The sequence below is a fragment of the Penicillium paradoxum genome (assembly GCF_028828445.1).
Source record: "Penicillium paradoxum strain IBT 22861 chromosome Unknown utg000006l_segment0_segment0, whole genome shotgun sequence".
Lineage (NCBI taxonomy): Eukaryota > Fungi > Ascomycota > Eurotiomycetes > Eurotiales > Aspergillaceae > Penicillium > Penicillium paradoxum.
The window spans coordinates 333,031-358,069 of record NW_026643184.1 but is presented as its reverse complement, the minus strand read 5'-3'; the positions used below and the strand labels follow the sequence as shown (position 1 = coordinate 358,069).

The following is a 25,039-nucleotide window of genomic DNA, read 5'->3' as shown; positions in this document are numbered from 1 at the left end:
AAATACAACCCTCTAAGTAGGCTGAATGATGCCATTTAAGATCTTAGAAGAACCGCGCCAACACTACACTAGCAAAAGGCAAGCTCATCATATACCGCATATACGACCAGATCGAGTTTGCTTCTAAATCGGTGCTTCATATGCGCTTGTAGTGAGTAATCTTATATACTGTGAGCCCAGACTACCTGCCTAGTCGAACAAGTATTTAGGTAAGGTCCTTTAGGCATTGCCGAGGATACAATCTTAATAGACTCCTCAGTCTGCTAAATGCGACAGTCTAGCCACGTTAGAGAACAACATATCTCGCCAGCCTAGATACTTTCCAATCTAGCAAACTAACTTGATGTGTCTGCCCAGGTGGGCAGAATTGTAACTTGAAATGAAATTCTATCCCTCTTGGGACCAATGCCTATTGTCAATCTCCCTTTTAGAAGATAAAAGAGCTTTGTTGTCTATATAAAGCAGATTATTTTCAATGTATTGCTTTGTTTCAAATTGTAAATGGGTTCCCATAATGGCCCTTATTTAAAGTCTTTTTTATCTCTTTCATTTGGCCTCGAATAGAAACCATACATTATAGCTGCTAGGTTTCAAAGCCATGTCGTTCGGTGTGTCCTTCGGTGTCTTGCAATCGATCACAAAGAGTCTTGAGAGTATTTAATAGTTGCCAGCCTCCCAGCTCTCCAGACCCAACAATCCAATCCACCAATCCAATCCACCAATCCACCAATCCACCAATCCACCCATCCAACCATCCAACCATCCAACCATCCAACAATCTAGCATTATTAATCGTCTGCTCTAGGTCTCAAAATGAACACTAATTTCCGCAGAGGTATGGGTATACGCCATAGGGCTCCACTTTGGCGTGCACTTAGTCTCTGGCCGAATGGTGGCTCGGACGCTCCCCAACCGGCAAATATTGTCGCAACCCAAAATATAATTTTGAACCACTTGCACAGGGTTCACAATCAACAGATGGTTGCCTGGATCGCGCAGGGAAATAATTCCGAGTATATGATCAGATCGACCGCCGTAAGAACGGAGCTCAGAGAAGGATTCATCGACCCAACAGTACAGCTACCGGCAGAAGTTCGAAATTTGGACCCGGCTGTGGCTCGTGAGGCTTTATGGGCACTTTACAACTTTTATATTAATTATGAGCCTACTAACTGGGGACTAGCAGCACCCAAGAGACAACGGGGACCAAAGCCAGGAAGGCGAGCTAAAGACGCGGCCGCCAAATCACCAGCACTAGCACCTGCACCTGCACCAATACTAGGACCAGTACCAGGACTAGGACCAGTACCAGGACTAGGAATAGGGCCTGCGCCTGCACCTGCACCTGCACCAGTACTAGGACCAGTACCAGGATTTCCACCTATACCTACATATGCCCCAGTACCATTCCCTCCACCGCCATATCTCACAGCAGGAAACAAGCCACAAGCACCTGCGCCTGCGCCAGTACCAGTACCAGCACCTGCACCCGGACTAGGACCTGCGCCTTTGCCTGCACCAGGACCAGCACCAGCTCCAGTACCAGCTCCAGCACCAGCTCCAGCTCCAGCACCAGCTCCAGCACCAGCTCCAGCAACAGCTCCAGCACCAGCACCAGCTCCAGCACCAGCTCCAGCACCAGCTCCAGCACCAGCTCCAGCAACAGCTCCAGCACCAGCACCAGCTCCAGCACCAGCTCCAGCACCAGCACCAGCTCCAGCACCAGTACCAGTACCAGTACCAGTACCAGGACCAGGACCCGGACCCGGGCCTGCGCCTGCACCTGCACCAGCACCAGTACCAAGACTAAAACTAAAACTAGGACCTGCACCTGCACCAGCACCAGCACCAGCACCAGCACCAGCACCAGCACCAGCACCAACACCAAGACTAAAACTAAAGCTAGGACCTCCGCCTCCACCTGCACCTGCACCTGCACCAAGACTAAAACTAGTACTAGGGCCTGCGCCTGGACCTGCACCAGGGCCCGTACCAGCACCTACACCTGCACCAGCGCTGGAACCAGGACCAGTACCAGGGCTTCCACCTATACCTACACATGCGCCAGTACCATCCCCTCCACCGCCATATTTCACAGCAGGAAACGAGCCACAAGCACCTGCACTACCAGCCTCAGGCAAGCGACTAAGAGAAGAAGAGTACGGGGGAGATGCCCCAGTCCTAAAGAAGATGCGTACTGCTTCTAGTCATCCCGGTCTACGTTATCCCTCCCTAATGGATCCCTTTCTAGGTCATCCCGCTCCAGATGATCCTGCTGCAGGTGATTCCGCTCCAGAAAATCCCGCTCTATACTTTCCCGGTCCGGGATATTTGGCTCCAGAATATGCCGCCCCGGAATTTTATGCTCCGGAATATTATGCTCCAGAATATCGCCCTCTAGCTAATCCCGCTCCAGGAGATCCACCACTAGAAGATGGAACGGAGGATGACGCGGCGGTGGCACAAGCATTTCGCAATTTCATAAATGAAGATGAAGAACTCTAAGATATCTCCGAGGATCAAGGTAAAGTTCGATATGAAGGAAAATAGAAAGGACTTCCGGGATGATTCGATGGGATCACAATATATCAGATGATAGGTGAGTGTATAGAAGATGAGAAGGTAGATACGTGAGATAGTCAAAATTTGATTCTTTGTTCTCTTTAAGTTTACTGTGAGATTGTTGCTCCTAGATCTAGATATAATACATATAGGCTTGTATCCGCAATTTAAGACTTTCGCATAACCCTTCTAGCTTGAGGATCATTATAGCCCCTATCTTGCTCGCAATTGTTTTCAAATTAATAAGTAATATACATTGATCTTCGTTACATTTAAGCCTATTTACCATTAGAATTGTATGATGAAGGCCATACAATCGTTGGATAAAAACGAGAAGACTTCAGACTTGCATTATATCACGGGACTGCTTGTAACCCTTAAGCCTCGTAGATAGGTGTCATCTCATGTTTTTACATCCAGCATTATGACACAATGAACTATCTTCTACTAAATGCAAAGTTATTTGATTTCCAAATTTACCAGAGTTTCATACGGCAGAGCATCAACCAGCTTATCAGGCCCGGCCTCCTCATTCTGTGTCCGCTCTGCGTATATAGCCCTATGTGTATCCATTTTTAGAAATTGCATCCGAACAGACTTCGACTTGCTCTGAAAAACACCGGAGCTGGGGATTTGGAATTTATAGAGACATGATACGTGCAAGTTAAAAACTACGTCAGATGTGGACTGTTGACGAAGTGTACACGTCGGATATCATATAGCTGACACAACAACATCATTCCTAGGAAGAAAAGTGGCCCCATCGTCTATCTATGGGGTAGAGAACCAACGTCATAACTCCTTGAGAGCCCGTACTCTGAACTTTGTACGCTGGACATCCCCTGGAACGAAAAGCCATTCCCGTGTCCAATCCTGTTCGATCGACATCCGGTTTTCTCAGACCCATAGAATATTCCATACAGCTGTCTATAAATATTCGGATGAGCATGTTCTATACCCAACAAAGCAAAGGGACAGAAGATCTTGGGCGTAGATAGTCTCCTGGAAACAGGTATAAGTATAGCCCAATGCCCTCGCCTTGATACATCGCATCAACCAACTCTCTCCTCTCAAACAATCCTCGTTGAACCGAACACCCTCTCTACAATGCGTTTCGATATCTTCACTGTCCTCGCCTTCGCTGGTCTTGCCATGGCCGCCAAGACTGTATGAACATCTCACGATATCTCATCCAACCTATTCTCTAATTCAACCCCAGATCCCCTCCGGAGAGAAGTGCAAGAAGGATGGAAGCATGGGCAACTGCGAGAGCAAAGTCTGCATTGTAAGACCTCAGATCCCATGGATATATCACAAGATGGCTAACCCTACTCTGCAGCAACCCGCCAAGGCCAACATTGGCAAGTGCAAATAAACGCATCGAGTACCCTCCAAGTGGACAAGATCAACTGGGTTGATTACGGATGCGGAGCTACTTTCCTTCATACTTCGCCGCTAGGATGAATATATCAAGTAATAAATGTTGAATGGAAACCGTTGCAAGTATGCTTTGTAGACATGCTCGAATTCTGTATACTCCGTACCTTGTACAGTCCCATCCCCTACACCGTACCTCGGTAGTATTCGATTAACAACCCCAGAACAGGTTTGTGTGATACTGTGATCGTCAGGAGAAGAACCGACGATCTGCGCGTCATCTGTGGACCTCGTGGATTTCATCACGGTGCTTCCAGACCCTAGCGGTTCGGAGCATTTGGTATCGAGATGGCCACTGTACTAGGCCACCTGGGTACCGAGTGAGATAGGTAGATGATAAACACAGGGTAAGAGAAATGGATTATTTTGGGTTAAAACAAACGTCAATACATACAGTATGTAGCAACGCCGGTAATCGTTCTTGAAGTGCTTGATCTGAGATCATCCAGGGGGCGAAAACACACTAAGCCTTAAGCTTCTCCACTTTCCTTTCTTTGCGCGAACATGCTGGCACCAGCCAGTAGCATGGTTCTATATGGTTATATCTTGTGCTTATTTAGACGCAGGGCAGACAGGTATCACGATACCCAAGGGCTGCGGAGAAGCTGGAAATATTATGGGAAATCCGGTATAAAACACTAATTGATTCCACTACGTAACCCGATTCTTAATCGCGACAGTCGCTGGCAGGCAAGACAACATCGAGAAACACAGAATAACTTTTGGGGCGGGGAAAGGGGGTATTCACAAATGCAACAATTGTCTTGCAACACGAGAAAAAAAAAAGCAGATGATGTACATGAAGTCGTTTCGGGCAGTTATGGGTCATTGAGAGGAAAAATTCAATCGTTTCTTTTTTGGAAGAAGGGGTGATGGGAAAATAAGAGAGACGGCGAGGTTAAGAGATAGAGGGGAGGATGGGAATGGCAAAGAAATGAACGGAGAAGACAGAAGCTTCATCACGATTATCATAAACAACCAGGAATCTCGGCATGATGGCCAGATCAGCGGGCCCACCGGGAGAAATCCAGGTTCTGGAGAATATTCGTGTCAGCTGCTGCATTCCATTCGGCAGCGAAATCGGTCTGGACTTGAGGTGCACGAGAGGGCAATTCCTCCGAGAAGATGTTGGCCTTGGTATTCCGCCGGAGACCTGGATATGCCCCTTCAGCGGGCTCGGGGCCGCGGGTCTGGGCCGTGAGAGCCCGCTCGCGAACCTTCTTGATTTCTCGTAGACGAGTGCGCCATGATGAGGTGTGCTCACCACCCTTGTTATTCCAGACAAGCGAGAATACAGACGCATTGAGAGCCAGAATGCGAACAAAGGCCGCCAGATTCTTGCCGGAGATGATCTTTGGTGTCGCCGCGGGTGAAACGTCTGGGAATCCAGCTTTGCTCAAAACCTGCACACTGTAGTAGAGCTTTCGCGGGTCTGTCTCGCCGCAGACATTGCCATTGCCATCGTAGGCGATCCGAGATGACGGGGTGATGACAATGTTAACAGAGTTGAACTCGGATGGGATTGTATCGAAATCAAACGGCAAGTTGGATCGATTGAACACGATAGTCACATGGTTGTTGCCAATGTTTCGTTTCTTGTTGATGCAGGCCGGGTCACGGTCAAAGTCCGTAGGCATCATTGTTGCAACATGATACACAATTTCAGTCACGCGATCCCGCCAAGCGTAAGTGTTCTCTCCGTCGGTGTCAGCATACAGTCCCTGCGGGTTGAATTGGGGATTCCGAAGTGACACTTTGGTTCCGAGCCCCGATAGCAGGTTTTCGTAATCCGCAGAGCCACCGGTGTTGGCTAATATGTCTGCTTCCTTTGTTTGACCATTATCGACATAGACAATTCCAATCCGGTGACCATCGACAATGTCCGTACGATCAAAATTGCTGATCGCGCGTCGAGTGATGTCGTCTTCGGGAACGGGGATGGGCTGCATGACCGTGGGCGTGGGGAAAGCAGTAGCCGTCAACTGTAGCATAATGTGACTTGGAAGGACTGCTGTACGCATGGAGTCGGAGTGTAAATGAGCGTCTGGAGTTGGGGGAGCTTGATGCGGCAGCACTGGGGCTGTCCTCTGCTGGTAAACGGAATATGTGGTCCCCGATGCTTGGCGCTTCGTAATTTGAGATAGTCCAGATAACCCGGCACTCTCCACGGTCACGATACTCATGCCGACAATCCAAGACTTTTTTATGACTGGACCATCCTCCGGGGAAGGAGGAAATGTCTTGAAAGGAATGGTTTCTCCAAGATCTGAATAAGCAACTCGCTGCATCAAATCAATGAAGACTTGGCTTTGTTCTTCTACCACCTCTTTGCCATGTTCATCATGATAGATGAGCCTGCTGGTGATCCAATTCACGTGCTTGGATCGATCCTGGAGCTTCAAAGACAAGAACCAGAAAACCATGACATGGTATGTAAGGTTGGAAATGTACCTGGACATGCCATCTTGGGAACCCTCAAGAGCCTCAGCCGCATGAGAAGCGATTTCTTTTGTTCCAGCGCTGAGCCTAGACTGGGGTGGTTGAGGAGACTGAGAAGCACGTGCAGCAGATTCAGAGGCTTTGTAGCGCTGCTCTCGAGAAGTTTGTAAAAATCGGATGCAGATACCGAATACGGTACGGATCTCCTCTTCTCTCAAGTTGACATAGACATCGGGTAATCGTGCAAGTAGGGCTAAAAATTCCAGAATGTGCACAGCAATGTTTGACATGGTGATCACCTTTGACATCCTATCAAGAATGCTGTTCAGTGATTTCGTGACCGACATTGGGATTTCATAACAGCAGAGTGACAATGCTTGAATGCACCCACGGGATGTGCCACCCCATGACCCGATGATACCCTGCATGAAAGCGCGGACAAGGTCATCCTCTTCACTTTTCGCAAAGTGCTCATGATAGCTGACAAGCATGCATAGTGCGTCAAAAATGCAGGCAGCCACATCGCTCTTTTTCAACCCCGTTGTCTCCGGAGGCTCATGGAAAGTTCCATTCTTTACTTGATCACACAGAATGCTGCGGAGAAGCTTGATCTGAGGGATGGCGTCTCTGAAGAAGTCTTTATTTCCAAGCTGTGGTCCGAGATGAGTTAGGATATAACTGTAAACATCCCAGTCGGCTTCTCGCTGGAGCAGTGTGATCACAACTTCAAGCCACATCTTGACCTTCAAAAGCCCCGTGGGTCTTGTATCTGTGGCGGTTGATTCAGCATCAACAGGTTCCTCAGAATGACCATAAGCAAACACGACCGGACTAGACTCTCCTGGTGGTTGCTCGGGAAGCACTTGTGGTAGAGCATATGTCCACACTGGAGCTGTCAGCTTTGATCCACGGGCAGATATAGAGCCACGTCCTGGCGCCGACTTCGACATTTGTGTCGATGCCGATTCTCTCATTGGAAGTTTGCCAGTTGGTGAGACTGGCGAGTTATCCCGCAGAGGAATTTCACGGGCTGTACTCTCGCCGAGAGCCTGTAGCTTAGAGCCACCATCGAGATTACGGCCAAGCACGTTCATCAAGAAGTCACTCTCCGATGTTGAGATAACTATGACTGATCCGGCCGAGTCACACCGAAGTCGGAAAAGTAGTTTCAAGACTGTCAGTCGAGAGTCTGTTGGCCTGCTTGGAGATTGAGCAATATTCAAAAGTGCTTCAAAGGCCATCACAGCTTTACTCGAAGAGAAGTTCAAAGCACGAAGCATCATCTTCACAAGGCCCACAGCGCAGACATTTGTCAGGCTCAACTCCAAGACACTTGTGGTCGATGTGCGACGTTGAGATCCATGGCTTGGGGGATTTTCGCGTGGTTCGTCTCTATTCAGGTCCGTCTGCATCGGTGCTCCAATAGTGCTGATCAGCAACTTGAAAGTGTCATCATCACTGCATTGTATCGCTGGCTCAGTCAATAAAGAGACGAGTGACTCCAAGAAAAGCAGATCGTGTTCTGCCGAGAAATCTTTGAGAAGAAGTCCGAGAAAGCCATGCTCCTGGGAGAAGAGAAAGGCTTCGTGCCCGGAAAGAGCTTCTTTCAATGTATCCAATGCCAGGATGCGGATGTCCGAGCTCTGTTTCCGAGCCTGAACGAAACACTCGAGGAGCTCGCGGCAATGCTGAGCCCAATCCGGAGTTTCAGAAGGGTGGCAGAGTCTGTCTTCTCTCATCAAGTGAATGATAAGTTCAGCTTGCGAAGGCTCGATGTGCTGGTAAATCTTCATCAAGAACCGGACTGCATGTTGCTTTTGCTCTCGATTGAGTTGTTCCCATTGCGATTCAAGCACGGATGCGATACGAATCAGGTTTGTCAGAATATATGATTTGATTTCGTCATGAGTAGGCTTGAGCTGAGAACTGCTCAAGGAAGTAGGGGATGGGGCTGATTCGTCCACAAGCCTCCGAGAGCAAGTTATGAGAAGATTGGCGAACGCCGCCCAATCCTGTTGTAATGCGGTATGAAGATAGTCGCCTTCTAGGATATTTAGACATAGGTCCAACAGATCCGCATCCACCCTGCTTTCGTCTTTTCGAGCGATGACCTGCAATGATTCCAAAAGTTGGTCAAAGGGAAGTTGCGGCATGCCTTCCTGACCATATGCACGAATGAAATCGGAGAACACGTAAAGTGTTCCACGAAGAACATTTAGGTTTTGGCTGTGTTCAACGGCGCGCGACTCTCTCAAAAAGCCATGGAGGCAGTTTACCATTTCCGCCTGTCTTCGCGATTTAGCCAGACTGCGTACTGCTCGAGATGTAGGCCCAGAAAGAGATTTTACTGATGCATGAATGCTGCAAAGAACTTCCAACAGAGGGAGGAAGCTGGGGTCAGGCACATCAGCATACATGATGACAGCGTCGAACACAGCTAAGGAGTTTTTGATGTCAGCTGCGACACTAGTTCTTCTGCAGGTGCTGAAAGTTTCTGTGAGGAGCAATTCGATTTCGTCTTGCGTTGGCTGCTTTCGCTGCAGGGTGATCAGGTCGACTGCGAATTGGAATAGATCTCCTAACACCGCTTCATCATGGCTGGGCCCCTGTGGTTTGATAGTCTTTCCTTTCTTCGTCTTCGACCGTGCAGAGGCGATTGTTTCATAGAAAGGAACAATCCATGAAGAAATTATATGAAGAAGCGACGAGCCCGCGAAATCCAATTTCCTACCATGGTCCGAGAGGGAGATCAAGGACTGCACGCGTGCTGCAATCGCATCTGGTTCAGTTGGAGAAGCGATTGATTGAAATACCACACGTCTAGCTGATGGGGATAGATCTTGGCGGGCTGCGATTGCTTCTAATAGCCTAGCACCACTTTTTTGGGCATCCAGGGAACTTTCATGATGCAAGAGATACTCAGCCGCCTCCCACAGCACCAGAGACTGCTCGGAGTTGAACCATGAGAGGGTCTTTGATAGAAGCTCTGCTTCCTCGATCGCCTGAGTCAAATTTAGCCTTTGCGATAAGTTGTGGAGGGATGTCTCGAAATCCGGGGCACTTGGAGTGTCCGAGGAACTCGGCACGACACTGCCACGATGCATTGATTCGAGTCCGTATACAAAGCGATTTGTTCCACGACTATCTGTATGCGACAGCGAATCGCTGCTGCTTTCTTGTAGGGAGATTGGAGAATGCGATTTTGGTCGACCGACGCCTAGAGTTTTGAAGACATCTGCAAAGCTTGTTGATGAGGGTTTATGCTGGGAGAATGGTGGCACATCATCAGAAGACATCCGCCTGACGGCAGAAAGTAAGTTGAGTCAAAAAGATGCGGCGTTCAAACTATTTGGCAGCGAAGTTAGTATAGGTATTGCATCATCGATCATCCATATGTAGTGATAGACCAAGTCGAGGGGCGCAGAAGAGATGTTTACCTCTTGGAGTTAATAAATAAGTGGTTATGGCCACATAGAAAGCTGCTATGGTACGAAAATGTACATGCAGGGACAGAACAAATGCCTAGCAAGCTGCGACAAAGTGTAACTGGTGATCAATATGAGCACACCAAACGACACTGGTCGGTAGCGGATAGTGAATTGGCCTGGAATCACCAGGTAGAAGGATGTATATGAATGAAGCCAGTAGCCCGCTGGGTCAATGAGACAACAAGCAAGTGATGTGATGTGGGCTGAGGGGGTTATCAATCATGCACCGGAGATGAAGATATTCCAGCCCAATCACCTGATGTACTTAGTCCTGATGTCACACACCGCCCAGTATGGATCGGCAGATAGGGCGGTGAGGGCGTATCAAAGTTTAGCCATATTACTACTTGCTCCTACGTGTGATGCTAAGTGATTTAAGCTATGGCTACATGCAGAGATGTATAGAAGTAGTTGACACGTGATATTTTTGAGCCAGGTTCTTCCCACATAGTATACACACGTTTCAAGCCTGCCTCTTCTCTCTGCCCTGCTGATATCGTTCAAATCACATGACTGATGAGTTTATCGGGAGGGCAGAAAAGTCAATCAAAGTGGGGGGCGGTGACCACGGAAAGGCGATTTTACAGCTTCAAAAATTATTTCCATTCTTTCTTCCCCCTTGGCAGAAGCCAGGTACGGCACCCTACATTTCTTTCTATTTCAAGGGAATTTGTTTATACTGGTGGCTCTTTTTTTAATTCAATCTCAAATTTCACATATCTTGTCTTGGTTGTCTGTTTCATCCCCATCGTCGCCAGGATGAAGTACGTCGTTGTTTCTGGAGGTATGTATTCTGAACCGCTCTCTGTTGAAAAAATAGTAGTAACTGACTCATCTATGACAGGTGTCATCAGTGGCATCGGGAAGGGCGTAATTGGTACACCTATCTGAACCGAAATAGCGAAGAAAAAGTCCGCTCAGTCTAATGCTTTCTCCAGCCTCGAGTACCGGTTTGCTGCTGAAGACTCAGGGTGCCCGAGTCACCTCGATCAAGATCGACCCTTATATGAATGTCGATGCGGGAACTATGGCTCCCACCGAGTATGTGATATATCAGTCTTCCTTCCTGAGCTGGCCCTGATTATCGTTTCCTAGGCACGGAGAGGTGTTCGTGTTGAACGACGGTGGTGAAGCGGATCTCGATCTCGGTAACTACGAGCGGTACGTTTCCTTTTTCATGGGGTTTGATAAAGCTTGAAAAATCAGAATCTCATGGATCTTGTGCGTTGCAGGTACCTTGGAGTTACCCTGGGAAGAGATAACAACATCACAACCGGAAAGGTCTACAAGCATGTGATCGAGAAGGAGCGCCGCGGTGATTACCTTGGACGTACTGTCCAAATCGTGCCTCACTTGACAGACGCCATCCAGGAATGGATCGAGCGTGTGGCTAGAACCCCCGCCGACGACACGAACGAGGAGCCCGATGTGTGTGTTATCGAGCTGGGTGGCACACTTGGGGACATTGAAAGTGCTCCTTTCGTTGAGGCTCTGCGTCAGCTGCGTCGCCGGGCTGGCAAGGACAACTTTGTCCAGATCGTAAGTTCGTCCTGATGATTATCAGACTCTAGACAATACTAACTCCTTTATAGCACGTTTCTCTGGTTCCTGTCATTCACGACGAATTGAAGACTAAGCCCACTCAGCAGGCTATTCGGGACGCTCGCTCAGCTGGTATGAGCCCGGATCTCATTGCATGCCGTTGCGAGAAGCCCCTTGACAAGGCCACCACCGATAAGATCGCTATGTTCTGCCAGGTTGAGCCAGAGCAGGTGATTGGTGTGCACAATGTTAGCTCCACTTACCACGTTCCTCTGCTTCTCGAGCAGCAGGGTTTCCTTGGAGTTCTGGGCGACCTTCTCAACATGAAGAAGGTATACATCTCCGAGGCCCAATTGACCAAGGGTCAGTCCACTTGGAAACAGTGGAAGACCCTTACAACTGCCCAGGAGCACACCTTCGAGACTGTCAACATTGCTCTCGTTGGCAAGTACGTCAGTCTCCACGACTCGTACCTGTCTGTCATCAAGTCGCTGGAGCACGCGGCTATGGCTTCCCGCCGAAAGCTCAACATTATCTGGGTCGATGCCTCTCACCTTGAACCCGAATGGGAGGAGACCAACTCCAAGGAATACCACAAGGCGTGGTATGATGTTCACACTGCCAATGGAATCTTGGTTCCAGGAGGCTTCGGCACCAGAGGTACCCTCGGAATGATGCGCGCTGCCCACCACGCTCGTACCAAGAACAAGCCTTATCTTGGTATTTGCCTGGGTATGCAAATTGCTGTTATTGAATATGCCCGTAATGTCTGTGGCCTTGAGGGTGCCAACTCGGTCGAACTTGACGAGCGCACCTCTCACCCGATCGTGGTCTACATGCCTGAAATCGATCAGGTGAACCTTGGTGGTACTATGCGTCTTGGCTCTCGCCCTACTCTCTTCCAGGAGAACACTGAATGGTCCAAGCTCCGCTCCCTCTACGGATTGGACCGCACTTCTATCGATGAGCGTCACCGCCACCGCTATGAAGTTAATCCTGAGTACATTGACCAGCTCCAGAGCGCTGGTCTTCACTTCATCGGTAAGGATGATCAGGGTGAGCGCATGGAGATCGTCGAGCTCAAGGACCACCCCTGGTATGTGGGTGTCCAGTTCCACCCTGAGTATATCTCTCGTGTGCTTGCACCCAGCAAGCCATTCCTCGGATTCGTCTCCGCTGCGGCCGGTTGCTTCGACCAGGTTCAGGCCTCAACTCAGGCGAAGGAGATGGAGTTGGCTAACGGGGTCAGCAAGATTGTCGTCTAAGCATTGGTGGTTCCAATCGATGGTTCCATAGGAGTTTGTATTTGTCACGAAAAGCATATGATTATAGAGAATTAAATAAAACAATCCATATTATATTATTGTTTAGTGATAGATCCTCTTTGTACTCCGTATCGAGGTTCTTATTTCGAGTATGAAACTTTCTGCCTGAGGCATAAGGAGGCTCAAGCATGTGACGTGCTAGCCACATTGGGACTAGTGCATTGGCAGTGTTTATGTGGGCTGTTACAATTATCGATCGTTCGCATTATCTTTGAGCATAGGATCTTTGATCTTTTTTCTTCTTTGATTGTCAACCCTCCTACTTTCCTTTGACATTCCACTTATACTTGCCTTTCATTTTTTCCCTTTCAAGTTTCTTTCTCTTGCCATTTTCTCATCTATCCCCCTCACTCGTGTTGATACCCCACGTAACAAGATGGCGGAGGGTCTTGGAGCTCTGCTAGAGGCAAGCTTGGATCCCAGGCAGAATAAGGCCGGTAAGTCTAAGAGACTCTACTCCTGAAAGTCAAAAATAGTTTTGACTGATGCGGGTTTTTCCATTTCAGCCGAGATTACCCTTCGTCAGGAAGAACAGAAGCCCGGTTTCTCACTACAGCTTCTTCATATTACTGCATCGGAGGCTACGCCTTACAACACACGCCTCGCTAGTGCTCTATGCTTTAAGAATTTCATCAAGCGGAACTGGACGGACGAGGATGGAAACTACAAGCTGCAGGAGGAAGAGGTTGTGACTCTGAAGCGCGAACTGATCTCCTTGATGATCTCGGTTCCTCCTGGTATCCAGAGTCAGTTGGGTGAGGCTGTCAGTGTGATCGCCGACAGTGATTTCTGGGAGCGATGGGATACCTTGGTTGATGTAAGTTGCGACCCGGAAACTGTTCTAATGCCTCTACTGACCATTCGTTTGTTTTTTTCTAGGACCTTGTTTCCAAGCTGTCACCGGCCAACCCTACCGTTAATATTGGCGTGTTGCAAGTCGCACACTCCATTTTCAAGAGATGGAAGCCTTTGTTCCAGTCTGATGCACTTTACACCGAGATCAACCATGTCCTTAGCAAATTCGGTACTCCGTTCCTGGCCCTTTTTGAGGTACCTGAAATATTCTGCCCGATTTCCTTGAGCGACTTAGAAGCTAACACTTCCTAGGCACTGGACAACTATCTTGAACAAAACAAGACCAACAAAGAGAACCTAGCGCAGGGTTTCACCCAGCTTAATCTGATGGTCAAGCTGTTTTACGATCTCTCCTGCCACGATCTCCCCCCCATGTTTGAGGACAATATCGCTGCGATCGCCTCAATTTTCCTCAAATATCTGACTTACGATAACCAATTGCTACACACCGATGATGAGACGGAAGCCGGTCTGTTGGAATACGTTCGGGCCGGAATCTTTGAGGCTCTGACTCTCTATGTGCAGAAGTACATGGATGCGTTCCATCCTCATGTCGAGCAGTTCATTCAGAGCTCGTGGAATTTCCTTACCACTATCGGCCAGGAGACCAAGTATGATATTTTGGTCAGCCGAGCACTGCACTTCTTGACGTCTGTCGCAGGCATGCCCGAGCATGCTGCTGCTTTCCAGGCAGAGGAAGTTTTGGGTCAAATTGTTGAAAAGGTCATCCTGCCGAATGTGAGCCTTCGCGAGTCCGATGAGGAACTCTTTGAGGATGAGCCAATTGAATTCATTCGACGGGACTTGGAAGGGTCTGACAGCGAGACCAGGCGCCGAGCTGCCACCGATTTCCTCCGCAAGCTGGCAGAGAAATTCGAGGAGTCTGTTACTGGAGTTGTTCTGAAGTATACCCAGCACTATCTGGCCGAGTATGCTAAGGATTCCTCCAACTGGAGAGCCAAGGACACCGCGACTTATCTTTACTCTGCCATTGCCGCCAAAGGTACTGCTACCTCCTCGCACGGTGTCACTGCTACCAACCAGTTGGTTAGTATCACGGATTACTTCCAGCAGAATCTCGCCGCAGATCTGATCAATGAGGATGGCGTTCACCCTATTCTGAAGGTCGACGCCATCAAGTATCTGTATACTTTCCGCAGTATCATCACCAAGGAACAGTGGCAACAGGTTCTCCCCGTGCTGGTAAAGCACCTGGCATCATCTAACTTTGTTGTCTACACTTACGCTGCAATTGCTTTGGAACGAGTACTTTTCTTGAGTGACAGCCAGGGACAGCCAGTTATTCCCTCCAGCGAAATCACACCGCTTGCTAAGGACCTGTTGGAACATATCTTCCAGTTGATCCAGCGGGATCCAGCCCCTGAAAAGGTGCAAGAGAACGAGTTCTTGATGCGTTGCGTGATGCGTGTTTTGGTTGTGATCAAGGAGGGTGTTGTGCCTTTCACTGATGTCGTGCTCCAGCGTTTCATCACCATCACCCAGATCATCAGCGGGAACCCGAGTAATCCCCGATTCTACTACTTCCACTTCGAAGCCATGGGCGCCTTCATCCGGTATGTTACTCACTCCTGTTTTGATTTCTTTCTTTCCTTGTCTTCCCCCCCCCCCCCTTCTTTCTGGGTGTTAGAAACTAACTTCAATAATAGGTACGCTGCTCCCGCCAACCCAGACAAGCTCGAGCAGGCTCTTTACGCGCCTTTCGCTGGTATCCTCCAGAATGACGTGCAGGGTGAGTGAAATCAAAGGAATCCATTTTCGTGAGTACTGTACCGTACTGACAATGCTCAGAATTCATTCCCTACGTTTTCCAACTCTTCGCGGCGCTGCTTGAGGCAAACCCATCCGCCACCCTCCCAACCTATTACCAGGAGCTTATTGGCCCTATCCTGATGCCTGTCATGTGGGACTCGAAGGGCAATATTCCTGCCTTGGTCCGGCTACTTTCCTCGATCATTCCTCGTGGTTCGCAGTACATTGCAGAGCATAACCAGATCGAGCCCATTCTTGGTATTTTCCAGAAGCTGGTTTCCACCAAGGCCAACGAGAGCTTTGGGTTTGACCTCCTGGAAACCGTTGTTGCTAATTTCCCACCGTACGTTTCCCATCATCAAAGCATACTACCGACGGCTAACTAACTCTTCTCTCGCTAGAACTGCCCTTCAAAACTACTTCAAGATGATCATGCAGATTATCCTTCAGCGGCTGCAAAACTCCAAGACAGAGAACCTGACTCTCCGCTTTGTTCGCTTCTTCCACTTCCTCTCGGCTCAGGACGACAAGGGCTACAGTGCCGACTTCATCGTCCAGGTCACCGACGAGGTCCAGGATGGGTATGTGTCGTCACCTATATCATCTATCTTGCTGATGTGCTAATTAATCATTAGACTTTTTGCCCCCATCTACATCAATGTTATCCTACCTGAAACCCAGAAACTTGCCCGGCCTTTGGATCGCAAGACCGCTATAATTTCCTTCACCAAGACCCTTGCCAATTCGCAGGCGTTTGCCACTCGCTACAGTCAGAAGGGATGGGGATTCACCTGCACAGCCTTGCTTAAGCTCCTCGAGCTCCCCCCGCTGCCTACCACCACAGACGTTATTGTTGAAGCTGATGTCGAGGACATGTCTTTCGGTGTTGGCTTTACTGCTCTGAACACCATCCGTGCTCAGCAGAAGGATCCATGGCCTGAGACTGGTGCCGACCTCAAGGTTTGGGTGAAGACATACCTGAAAGATGCTGATAAGAAGCAGAGTGGCCGTGTGTCACAGTTTGCCCAGGAGCGTCTTGACGCCGAGACGAAGACTGTGTTCGCAAGCTATATCTCTTAATTTTGGGGTTGCCACGACCCAATTTCTTTTCAAGCAACCGAAAACAAAAAGTTCAACCTTCGGGCGTTTGCTATACGTTCCACAGCAGCGCAACTTTTCCCTCATTCCCCTTACTACACACTATGCATGTTGCAATGAGACCCTAGATCTATGAAATAAATGTTTGTTTGATTTTCCATTTAGAGAAGACAGATGGAAATGTAGATTTCCCGAAGCCAACGCTCGAACATCGATCTAGTAGACCTAGTATACAAAATCACAAGGATCAACTTTATATCATACACTCTTTCCACTCTGTTCAGAAGATGTAGACTCATCCGCAACCTCTGATTTAGCTTCCAGGGTTTCATCCGGTTTTACATCTTCGTCCCAGATAATTTCAATCTCATCCTCCTCTTCTTCAACTTGTCCCTCCTTTGCCCCCTCTGCAAGCTCCCGATACTTCCTCCTCGTCTTCTTCAACTTACTAGCCTTCTTCTTGCGCGCCGCCGCGGCTTTGATTGCAACCCGGCTTTGATCCCCCTTTGCCTGCGCTTCAACTCTATCCGCCAACAGCGAGCGCGCGATCTTCGCATTCTGCGATTGGGAGCGCGTCGCTTGACATTTTACTACCACCCCGCTTGGCTTGTGGATAATTTGAACGGCCGAGTTGGTTTTGTTCTGGATTAAGTTAGGTTTAAACTTGGATCTGGAGCTGCGAGCCATGCAGAAGATCGAAGAGAGTGAAAGAGGGACGTACAATCTTCTGTCCGCCAGGCCCGGTGCCTTTTAGGTAGGATATTGATATGTCGGCATCGTTGATTTTGAGACGCGGAGGGAGGGGTTTGGCAGGGACAATGGGGGATTGGCTGAAAAGACGAACGGGTGCCGCTAGTACCCGGGACTTCGTCCACCAGCGAAGGCTAGGAAGCATGATGTTGCTGCTGGCGTTGTGGTTTGCGGACGGTTGAGGTTATTGCGTCGACCGAGGTTTGCTGATAAGATAAGCTGCAGTATGGTCGCTTGATGTTATTCTGCTCCTTTGGCGTGTGAATTCGATGAGACAAAACCTATGAACAGAGCACATTATATACATAGACGTTTCAATCCATTCGATAGGGTAATGACCGGCTGATTCGAAGTGTTGATGGTTACTAGGTACTTTGTCGGCTTGCCGAGCGGCCTCAGATATACAAATAGCTATTGCATAGTACATATATGTACATAATGTATGTGGAATGATTAGGATAGGTAGTTGCTTTGGCGATTATTTGCCCCAACACCACGTTCCAAGTATATTTTTAGGTATCGCCTATGCAGCTTAAATCCGCTTATAGCAGGTAGGTAGCAAAAGGGGCCTCGAGCTGTATCCAGAGCTTGCTGCCTGCAAAACGAGGCATTCAGGTGCATGAAGACCCGACAAGAGGATCAGTTGGCTATGAAAGGAAGATATATCTGTAGGCATTACATGTGTAAGTAGGATGTGTGGGAAGCTATATCGCTGTTATGATTTCCGCACTGCACAAAATCTGCATATCTCAAATTATGAAGTACCGGGTACTTGGGTTTCAAGCGGAGTATAGTGGGAACCTTGTGTACTAGGTACAAACGCCGCGGCAAAAAAGGAAAGGGGAAGGGTTTTGCGGTTCTCCAGCTTCGCTATTCGTGTCCGCCCTCTTCTCTTATTCTTCCAGCCAACCCACCGCAACGCCTCGATTCAAAATCTCGACCATAACGGCAATTCTCTGAATCTCCCACGCCCCCGCGACCTTCGGTGACCTCACTTCCTCACCATTTTCCCAAGAAGAGTCGATCTGGAACATCGCCGCCCATCTCTCCGCAACATCTCTATTCAGCCAGGCATACATAGAGTGCACCGAAGCTGAGCCAATTTCTGCTCCGAATCTTTTCCCTGCATTGGTCCACGGGGCCACTTGGTCAAGAGGAGAAAAAATTGGACAGTGCTGCAGACCGCAAGAGGGAAAGATCAGGACATCCTACAATCTTCCGAATACCCCACCACAATGGAGATCATTATCTGGGCCGTGTCTAGTCTCATCCGCTGGATGCGATTGAAGGTTTATCAATACGAGGTGACCTTCTCCCTCTACATGCTTACTCCCATCGAGAAGCTCATCTTCAGTACGTCGCGCCTCCCACTTCTGAAATACTTTGAGTATGTCATACTGACCATTGTCCCCCTTGATAGATACACTGCTTCTCGGTCTTTTTGCCATGATCGCTATGGGAACCTACATTTACCTCCCTGACCATCTCCGCGCCATCTACGGCCGCCTCTACTACTACTGGGCTGGCGAGCGCCTGTTCAGCTCAGGTCGCTTGTCGATTAGCTCGGTGTTTGGCGAAAATGGCGTGGCCACACAAATCGGAGGTATGGTGTACGAGACGGCAAAGAACGCCGCTGCCACCACCACCGAGCGGATGGCTGAACTGTGAATAAAAGCCCGACGCCGATAATGGTTGCATTTGCATTCTCTATTGCCCAAGAGTGAGATCCTTGTGATGTTTGTATCCTCAAGGACTACTCGTATGTACTCTTCCTGTTGGGCGGCGCTTGTTTGGAGTTCTTGTATTCTGGGAACTTGGGGGCATCCATCCCTATGACTTGCATTGTCGCAGCGCGGCGGATCACATTATTAATAATTCTTGTCTTTTATTTTATTTTTTTGCTTGAGTCTTTTGTGCCACACGCTGTTTATAAATCTGCCTTTTAGTTGGCAGAATTCTGTGGTCGATTGATATCAATCTGTTATTATTGGAACGTGATCACGATTGAACTTAATATTTGCACACTTTTCCCATCTGAATGATATACACAGAATATAGATGGTAGAATCAAAAAGTCATATGATGTTGAATAATGCAGCATCGAAAAGAAAACGCCAAAACGCCCTTGATGCCTAGAGTAGAGTGTTGTACAAGGAAACTCCTCAATCGGCATGTGTAACTCCACAGCGCGATGCCAAATTTATGCTCAGTCATGATGACCGCTGCAAAAGAGAGAAGGAAGGGTATTTCCATGGATAGCCGGCTCCTTTCACAAGATCCTTCCCTTTCCGGGGAGCATTGGCAACAAGCGCATGTCCCACTCCAGGCCAATGTCACGGGCTGTTCTCAATCATAGTCCTAGCCCGAGAATTTCATTGCTGAGTCTGCGTCGCCTGGATCTGTGATTGTGCCAGCGCATCAGCCTGCGCTTGTGCCCGTGCCTCCGCCGCCAATCTCTGTTCCCGTTTTACGACATCCACCATGCGCATCCGCGCCAATTCCTGGTCAATCTCCTCCTTGTCCAGCGGGATCTTATGCGACTGCTCAGCGGTAGGCCAGAAGCCCTTTGTAGAGAAACGGTCGTCGAGGTTTGTACCGAAGTAGTACATCCAGCCGATGGGGAACAGGACGTACATCCCGAACTATATTGGACTCGGGTTAGTCCATGGAACCGGCAACGAAGGGACATGCGTGAATTGTGTCGTCTCAACAGACTCGTCGGTTACGCACCTTGAAGACTTCGAGGTTGCCGCCCTGCAACTTGCGGAATATTTGCGACATGGTGAGAGTTTGATAGGCTGTTGTTTTCTGCGGGGTACTGCGGAATCCGTACGTTGGGATTCGGTGAAGTTGGCGGGATGTGCGGAATTGGGAATATCAACTGGATATCGGTTGAACAAGAGCAGTGATAGTGTGTAAGTTGATCTTCAATCGCCGAGTGGTGCCACAGTCTATCGACCAGTCACGGACTTGATTATTGGATCCATGGATTTGCGCAAACAGGACAAACAGGTACACCATGCCATTATATCATGTGACCTCTCCTTGTGGAAATTGTTGCCTGAGGCATATATCAACGTTTCGTGCCTTATATATAAGGCTTCATTACCTATCGGAGGATAATGATGAGGTGCCTATGTACCTATGGTATATAAAGACAAATATTAGCAATCTTGCGGGAATATAATTGAAGCCATATTTCTATTCCCGGAGAAAGAAACAAGAATAGATATGTGGTTGAATGTCGTAGTTTCCAAAGTTATGATTTGATTGTATTGTACATATCCGTAAAAGTTGCGGCTTTTGTCTATTTAATGGTGATACAGTGGGTGTAAAAGGGGATGTTCGGGAATAGTGACATGAGCCCTGAGACAAAGGAAAATAAAGAATGTGCAGTGAATGTTTATAAGACAGGGGGAATGAAAAGTAGTAGGTGCGTCAAGCACCGAGGACTTATGTTCAAGACCTTAGCCAAGAGACTCGCCGAGGTGTGGCTCAGCGCACGGAGCGTCAATCTGGATGCCATGGTCCTGGGCCACACGAGTCTCTGTAGCAGTCTCTGTGACGGTGGGTTTCTCCGCCTCCACTTTCTTGGGCTCGTGGACCTTGCGAGTGGATGCGTACTTCAAGAAGACAATGATCATGACTATATGTAACAAATTAGTAAGTTAGAGACAGGTAACACGAAGAAGGTACACTTACAAGCACAGATAGCAACCGTCGAAGCAGCGCGTCTGGTCAAGATCCATCGAAGGCCCTCGATCTCGCTCTTTCCATCACTGTTCAACGAAACAGTGATCTTGTAATTCAGCTCCTGTACCGAGGTATCGATGCTGCGCTGCTGCTCTCGCGTAGTCATCTTGTGATCATTGAACATGCCCTTGATGTCGTCTCTCATGCCTGCAAGCTCCTGGCTGAGACGCTGCGAGATGATATCCGTTTCGTGCTGCAGTTGTGTGCGTGACGAGCGCTGATGCTGAACTTCTGAGTTTCGAGCGGTCTGAAGTGATGACTGAAGCTCGGAGCAGGCTGCTTTGAACAGGTATTCCTCGTTCTCGACATCAGATTTAGAAGTGAGGCTCTGCCTGGCCAAATCGAGGTTGTTCTGTAGGATGCCCCGCACAGCCTTCATGATTGTTGTAGAATGTTCATTGCTGAAACCTCCTTTGGAAAGATCCTGGACCAGCGAGTATGTATCGAAATGGTGCACGTACCGCCCTGGCGATAAATGTGGCGGGCGATCGTCGGACGAGGAAGGTCCCCCGGTTGGAGTGAGGTAGACGGACGGTGAGGGCATATGAAGAACGTCATCGAACGGAGTTTGATTTGTGAACGAAGATGTGTCCGTACTTTCTTCCGATGGGCCTGCGGAAGGAGGTGACGGAGAAGCCGAGGCCGGTTCCTGTTCGGCACCGTCCAATTCCGCTGTCTGCTCCTCGTGTGGTTCACGGTCTGTCGGGGGCTTGTGTTCCGGTGTTTCAGCTTCATCCTGTTGATCTAGGGCCGGGGTTGACGACGAGGCGGTCGTTGCGGGTTCTTGCTGGTTTTCCTCAGGTGTCGCTTCCGCCTGTGACTCTTCCGGCGAAGCTTCCTCCTGTTCGGAGGCATTCAAAGCCTTGTTTTCATTTTCTGGAGCCTCTTGAATCTGATCAAGTGAGCCGTCCTTCGGACGCAGCGGAGGAGTATTCGGTTCGACAGCTGGACCATAACGGCGCTGGTAGGCTTCGCGCTCGCGCCGCCGACTGGTATGGAGGCGATGAGTGGGATTGTATGGGAATCGCAGTGAGCGGTATGTACTAGGCTCACATGCCCGCACTGCCCGCATCAAATTTGGATACAGGAAAGGCAGCCTTGGGGTGGCCATGGTGGTAAACAGTGTTTGAAGAAGCTAACTTTGTTTCCCGCGGGGAATCACCCACGTCACTCCGAGCTGGAGACGCGCTGAGTAAGCTCCAACTTGCCCTAGCCCGAGGGATTTCATGGGTAACATCAGTGTACGGAGTAGACAGGAGAGACACACTTTAGAATCTCCTAATGTATAGCATTACCGACACATATGTTTGAACTAACCAGGGTCCATCACATCGTATAAAGAATACGGCCTGCAACTGCTGCTTCTGGGTAGTAAGAGTGATTAGATTATGCTTTGGTTCGGTTAGGGCGTCTCACACTGATGTTCCTGGCCGTTTTTAGCTAGAAGATATCTGATGCACTGCGAAACAGAAAGATTGAAGCAAAAGCTATATGAGTATAGGAACGGAACGGCGATAACCACACCCTAGGGCCTAAAGCTGTTCGTTCAGCCTTAGGCGGGATCTATCTGTCACATTGTACCCCAGTTGTAGACTTCTAGCTTGCCTACGTCGGGTTACAACATCAATGAGAAATTCTCCTGCTAATGTCAGTGGCATGCTAGCCGGGCTCGCAAACTATCCATCGTGGTAAAGAATTGACCCGCGAGGTTGCAATAACTCCTGGCCCAAACGCTGTAGGTTGATGCTGGCTCTGCCCGGAGACGGGAATTCGTCTGGGTATCGATTTTGGTGGGGGCAACGGCCTGGCCACGCAATGGGGGCGTTGCTTGGCGATATCTGCAAGGTGGTGGATCGAAAGAGTAGCAGTAATGTTGATCGAGGATCGTAGTAAGGGGTATCGGATGACTGAGGACCATACCATGCGGTTGCAGCTAGCTAGACATGGTGCTATATGCTGCGGCTCGTTAGAGAAATCCGGCGCGTTTATGACGGTCAAGGAAAACCTAGGGGTCGATCGTGAGCGTAAGACACGTATGATGATTTGGATAGTAGTACACCGTACGGAGTATAGTAGGATATATTCTCAAGTCAAGGACATTCCAAAAGCTACTAGAATGAACATGACCACGGGTTTATATTCGACGCTCTTTTTTATTTCAAAGACGAATGTGAATACACTTTCTGCCTGCAAGCTTCCAAGGCCCCAAGTTGATAAATATGTGGGGATATCCGGTATGTACCTTTTGTATGTAAACACGTACAAAAGGTACCATTGGGGCTGGGATTGGGGTCCGAGCCGGGCACAGTTCCCCCACCGCCGGTGGGGCGCTAAATCACGTGATGTCTAAAGGATATATATACGCGTCCGCGCCCCAGATATTCCTCTCTTTTCTTTCTTCTTTAGCTCTCTTTGCCTATTGGCTTAGATCAAGTGTAGTATCTGTTCTTTTCAGTTTAATCTCTGAAAGTTTCCGTCTTGGAAACACTTGGATTATTCCTATTTTTGGACCTCGCGACTTGGCCCCTGTGCTTGCACATGCCTCGTTGCACAGTGTCATCGGGCTTACACTGCCCCCGATCGACGCGACCCCTTTTTCATCACTTGAACGGCTTGTCCGGGCACTTGGAGAAGAAGTTGACTCCTCGCTAGACCTGGATCTTGTATCGCCACTATCCCATTTCGTTGCCTTCCAAGTCTGTTATGACCATGCGCGTAGTTTGTGCGTCTACGCGTACGTTTGTTGACTACCCCGATTGTTGCCTCCATTCGTATACCACTTTACGATGTGACCCATTTGCTTCTTTCGGAGAACCTTGCAGGCGTATCTTCTGCTCATCTCCTTGGGGTCTGTGTTGTATGTCCCGATGAGGGGCTTTGGACTTGCCTCCATTGCCATACCAACGCCATCCGGTGGCAAAACATCCCACGCCACCATTGTACTACGCCTAGCGAGAGGCTCTCGATTTGCGCTCAAGCTCGGAGACTCCCTAGAGCATCGCACATCCCATCACCACCGTCGATATGTACCAAACGTCCTCCGTACATCATCTTCCTCGACATACAACTTCAACTACATACTGTCACCACTTTCCATTGTCGAGGTATCAACAAAATATCTTTCACCCGCTACAGAGTCAACCCCTCCCGATCTCCTCAGCGAGCCTTGATTCTCAGTCATGTGCACCTGCGTGATATACAGTATCACGAAGTGCTCACCAGTTCGCCGAAGCTAGTGTCTACTCGTCCCATGATGCTTGCATCCAGCACACACCGTCGTCGAGTCGTCGCTCAACGCTGCATATCGCTTACCACCTAGTCCAGTCGCGCATATCTACCATGTGTGCCTCCCTTCAGCATGTCTGCGACTTCTAGTTCCTCCATATTGGCTTGGCCAACCACGCCAAGTACCACACGCCGTATTCCCGTCAAATCCCAAGTCTGTGTCAAGAGCGAAGTATGCCAAGCCCCAAGAGTCACTCATGGTTTTGCTCTCTCTCTCTCATTTTAGCACTGATCCAGTCGAGCTTTCACTGTTTGATGGCCCCCATTTCATGTCAACAGATTCCACCGAGTTGATTACCGAAACAATCTCGCCGAATTCCGTTGTTGAAGACCAGCGCCAGTCTGCCCACACGAGCCTCGATGCTCTCCAGCTACTTAGAGCATCCCCAACAAAGACTGCAAGCCTCTTGATTTCCGGGTAGTCCCACTATCATCCATCGGGATCTTCTTGCGGACAATGCCTTCTATCAGAGCAATGCCGAATGCCTTTCTACCTATAGTATACCAGCACAACCCCTGTCTATTATGACTGCCCAGTGGAATACCCATGTACGCATGCTCTACCATAGTAGCCACCCACAACTACTCCACATCGTATCAGAGGTAGGGGTTCTTTATAGATAAAACCATGTGCTGCTTTTAGCTTCAGCCTCTCTATTCATACCGCATTTTCTGTGTATTTTGGCGTTTCCATCCGTCGAATACTTCCCACTGTCGTGACTCCTCCTAGACACG

General features: G+C 49.0%; 9 protein-coding genes across 9 annotated transcripts; 4 read left to right on the top strand and 5 right to left on the bottom strand.

The window, feature by feature from the left end:
* Positions 1-1,157: 1,157 nt before the first annotated feature.
* Positions 1,158-2,089, bottom strand: N7457_006638 (uncharacterized protein; the record flags this gene model as incomplete). The annotated part of the gene is made up of 2 exons (XM_057177682.1): positions 1,158-2,016; positions 2,058-2,089. The coding sequence occupies 2 exons, from the start codon at positions 2,087-2,089 to the stop codon at positions 1,158-1,160; spliced, it is 891 nt and encodes a 296-aa protein (XP_057029426.1).
* Positions 2,090-3,669: 1,580 nt separating this feature from the next.
* N7457_006637 (uncharacterized protein) lies at positions 3,670-3,937 on the top strand (the record flags this gene model as incomplete). The annotated part of the gene is made up of 2 exons (XM_057177681.1): positions 3,670-3,729; positions 3,782-3,937. The coding sequence occupies 2 exons, from the start codon at positions 3,670-3,672 to the stop codon at positions 3,935-3,937; spliced, it is 216 nt and encodes a 71-aa protein (XP_057029425.1).
* Positions 3,938-5,003: 1,066 nt separating this feature from the next.
* On the bottom strand, positions 5,004-9,734 carry N7457_006636 (putative GTPase activating protein (Tsc2); the record flags this gene model as incomplete). The annotated part of the gene is made up of 1 exon (XM_057177680.1): positions 5,004-9,734. One exon carries the CDS (start codon positions 9,732-9,734, stop codon positions 5,004-5,006), a length of 4,731 nt encoding a protein of 1,576 aa, XP_057029424.1.
* Positions 9,735-10,685: 951 nt separating this feature from the next.
* Positions 10,686-12,733, top strand: N7457_006635 (putative CTP synthase; the record flags this gene model as incomplete). The annotated part of the gene is made up of 6 exons (XM_057177679.1): positions 10,686-10,710; positions 10,771-10,803; positions 10,865-10,967; positions 11,022-11,087; positions 11,159-11,465; positions 11,519-12,733. 6 exons carry the CDS (start codon positions 10,686-10,688, stop codon positions 12,731-12,733), a joined length of 1,749 nt encoding a protein of 582 aa, XP_057029423.1.
* Positions 12,734-13,169: 436 nt separating this feature from the next.
* Positions 13,170-16,498, top strand: N7457_006634 (uncharacterized protein; the record flags this gene model as incomplete). Its single annotated transcript, XM_057177678.1, has 8 exons — positions 13,170-13,230; positions 13,300-13,610; positions 13,673-13,843; positions 13,901-15,222; positions 15,316-15,398; positions 15,458-15,761; positions 15,820-15,999; positions 16,054-16,498. The coding sequence occupies 8 exons, from the start codon at positions 13,170-13,172 to the stop codon at positions 16,496-16,498; spliced, it is 2,877 nt and encodes a 958-aa protein (XP_057029422.1).
* Positions 16,499-16,774: 276 nt separating this feature from the next.
* N7457_006633 (peptide chain release factor family protein) lies at positions 16,775-17,411 on the bottom strand (the record flags this gene model as incomplete). Its single annotated transcript, XM_057177677.1, has 2 exons — positions 16,775-17,158; positions 17,238-17,411. The coding sequence occupies 2 exons, from the start codon at positions 17,409-17,411 to the stop codon at positions 16,775-16,777; spliced, it is 558 nt and encodes a 185-aa protein (XP_057029421.1).
* Positions 17,412-18,501: 1,090 nt separating this feature from the next.
* On the top strand, positions 18,502-18,934 carry N7457_006632 (serine palmitoyltransferase small subunit family protein; the record flags this gene model as incomplete). The annotated part of the gene is made up of 2 exons (XM_057177676.1): positions 18,502-18,619; positions 18,687-18,934. The coding sequence occupies 2 exons, from the start codon at positions 18,502-18,504 to the stop codon at positions 18,932-18,934; spliced, it is 366 nt and encodes a 121-aa protein (XP_057029420.1).
* Positions 18,935-19,638: 704 nt separating this feature from the next.
* Positions 19,639-20,047, bottom strand: N7457_006631 (uncharacterized protein; the record flags this gene model as incomplete). The annotated part of the gene is made up of 2 exons (XM_057177675.1): positions 19,639-19,908; positions 19,997-20,047. 2 exons carry the CDS (start codon positions 20,045-20,047, stop codon positions 19,639-19,641), a joined length of 321 nt encoding a protein of 106 aa, XP_057029419.1.
* Positions 20,048-20,733: 686 nt separating this feature from the next.
* Positions 20,734-22,130, bottom strand: N7457_006630 (CCDC90 family protein; the record flags this gene model as incomplete). The annotated part of the gene is made up of 2 exons (XM_057177674.1): positions 20,734-20,912; positions 20,969-22,130. 2 exons carry the CDS (start codon positions 22,128-22,130, stop codon positions 20,734-20,736), a joined length of 1,341 nt encoding a protein of 446 aa, XP_057029418.1.
* Positions 22,131-25,039: the final 2,909 nt, after the last annotated feature.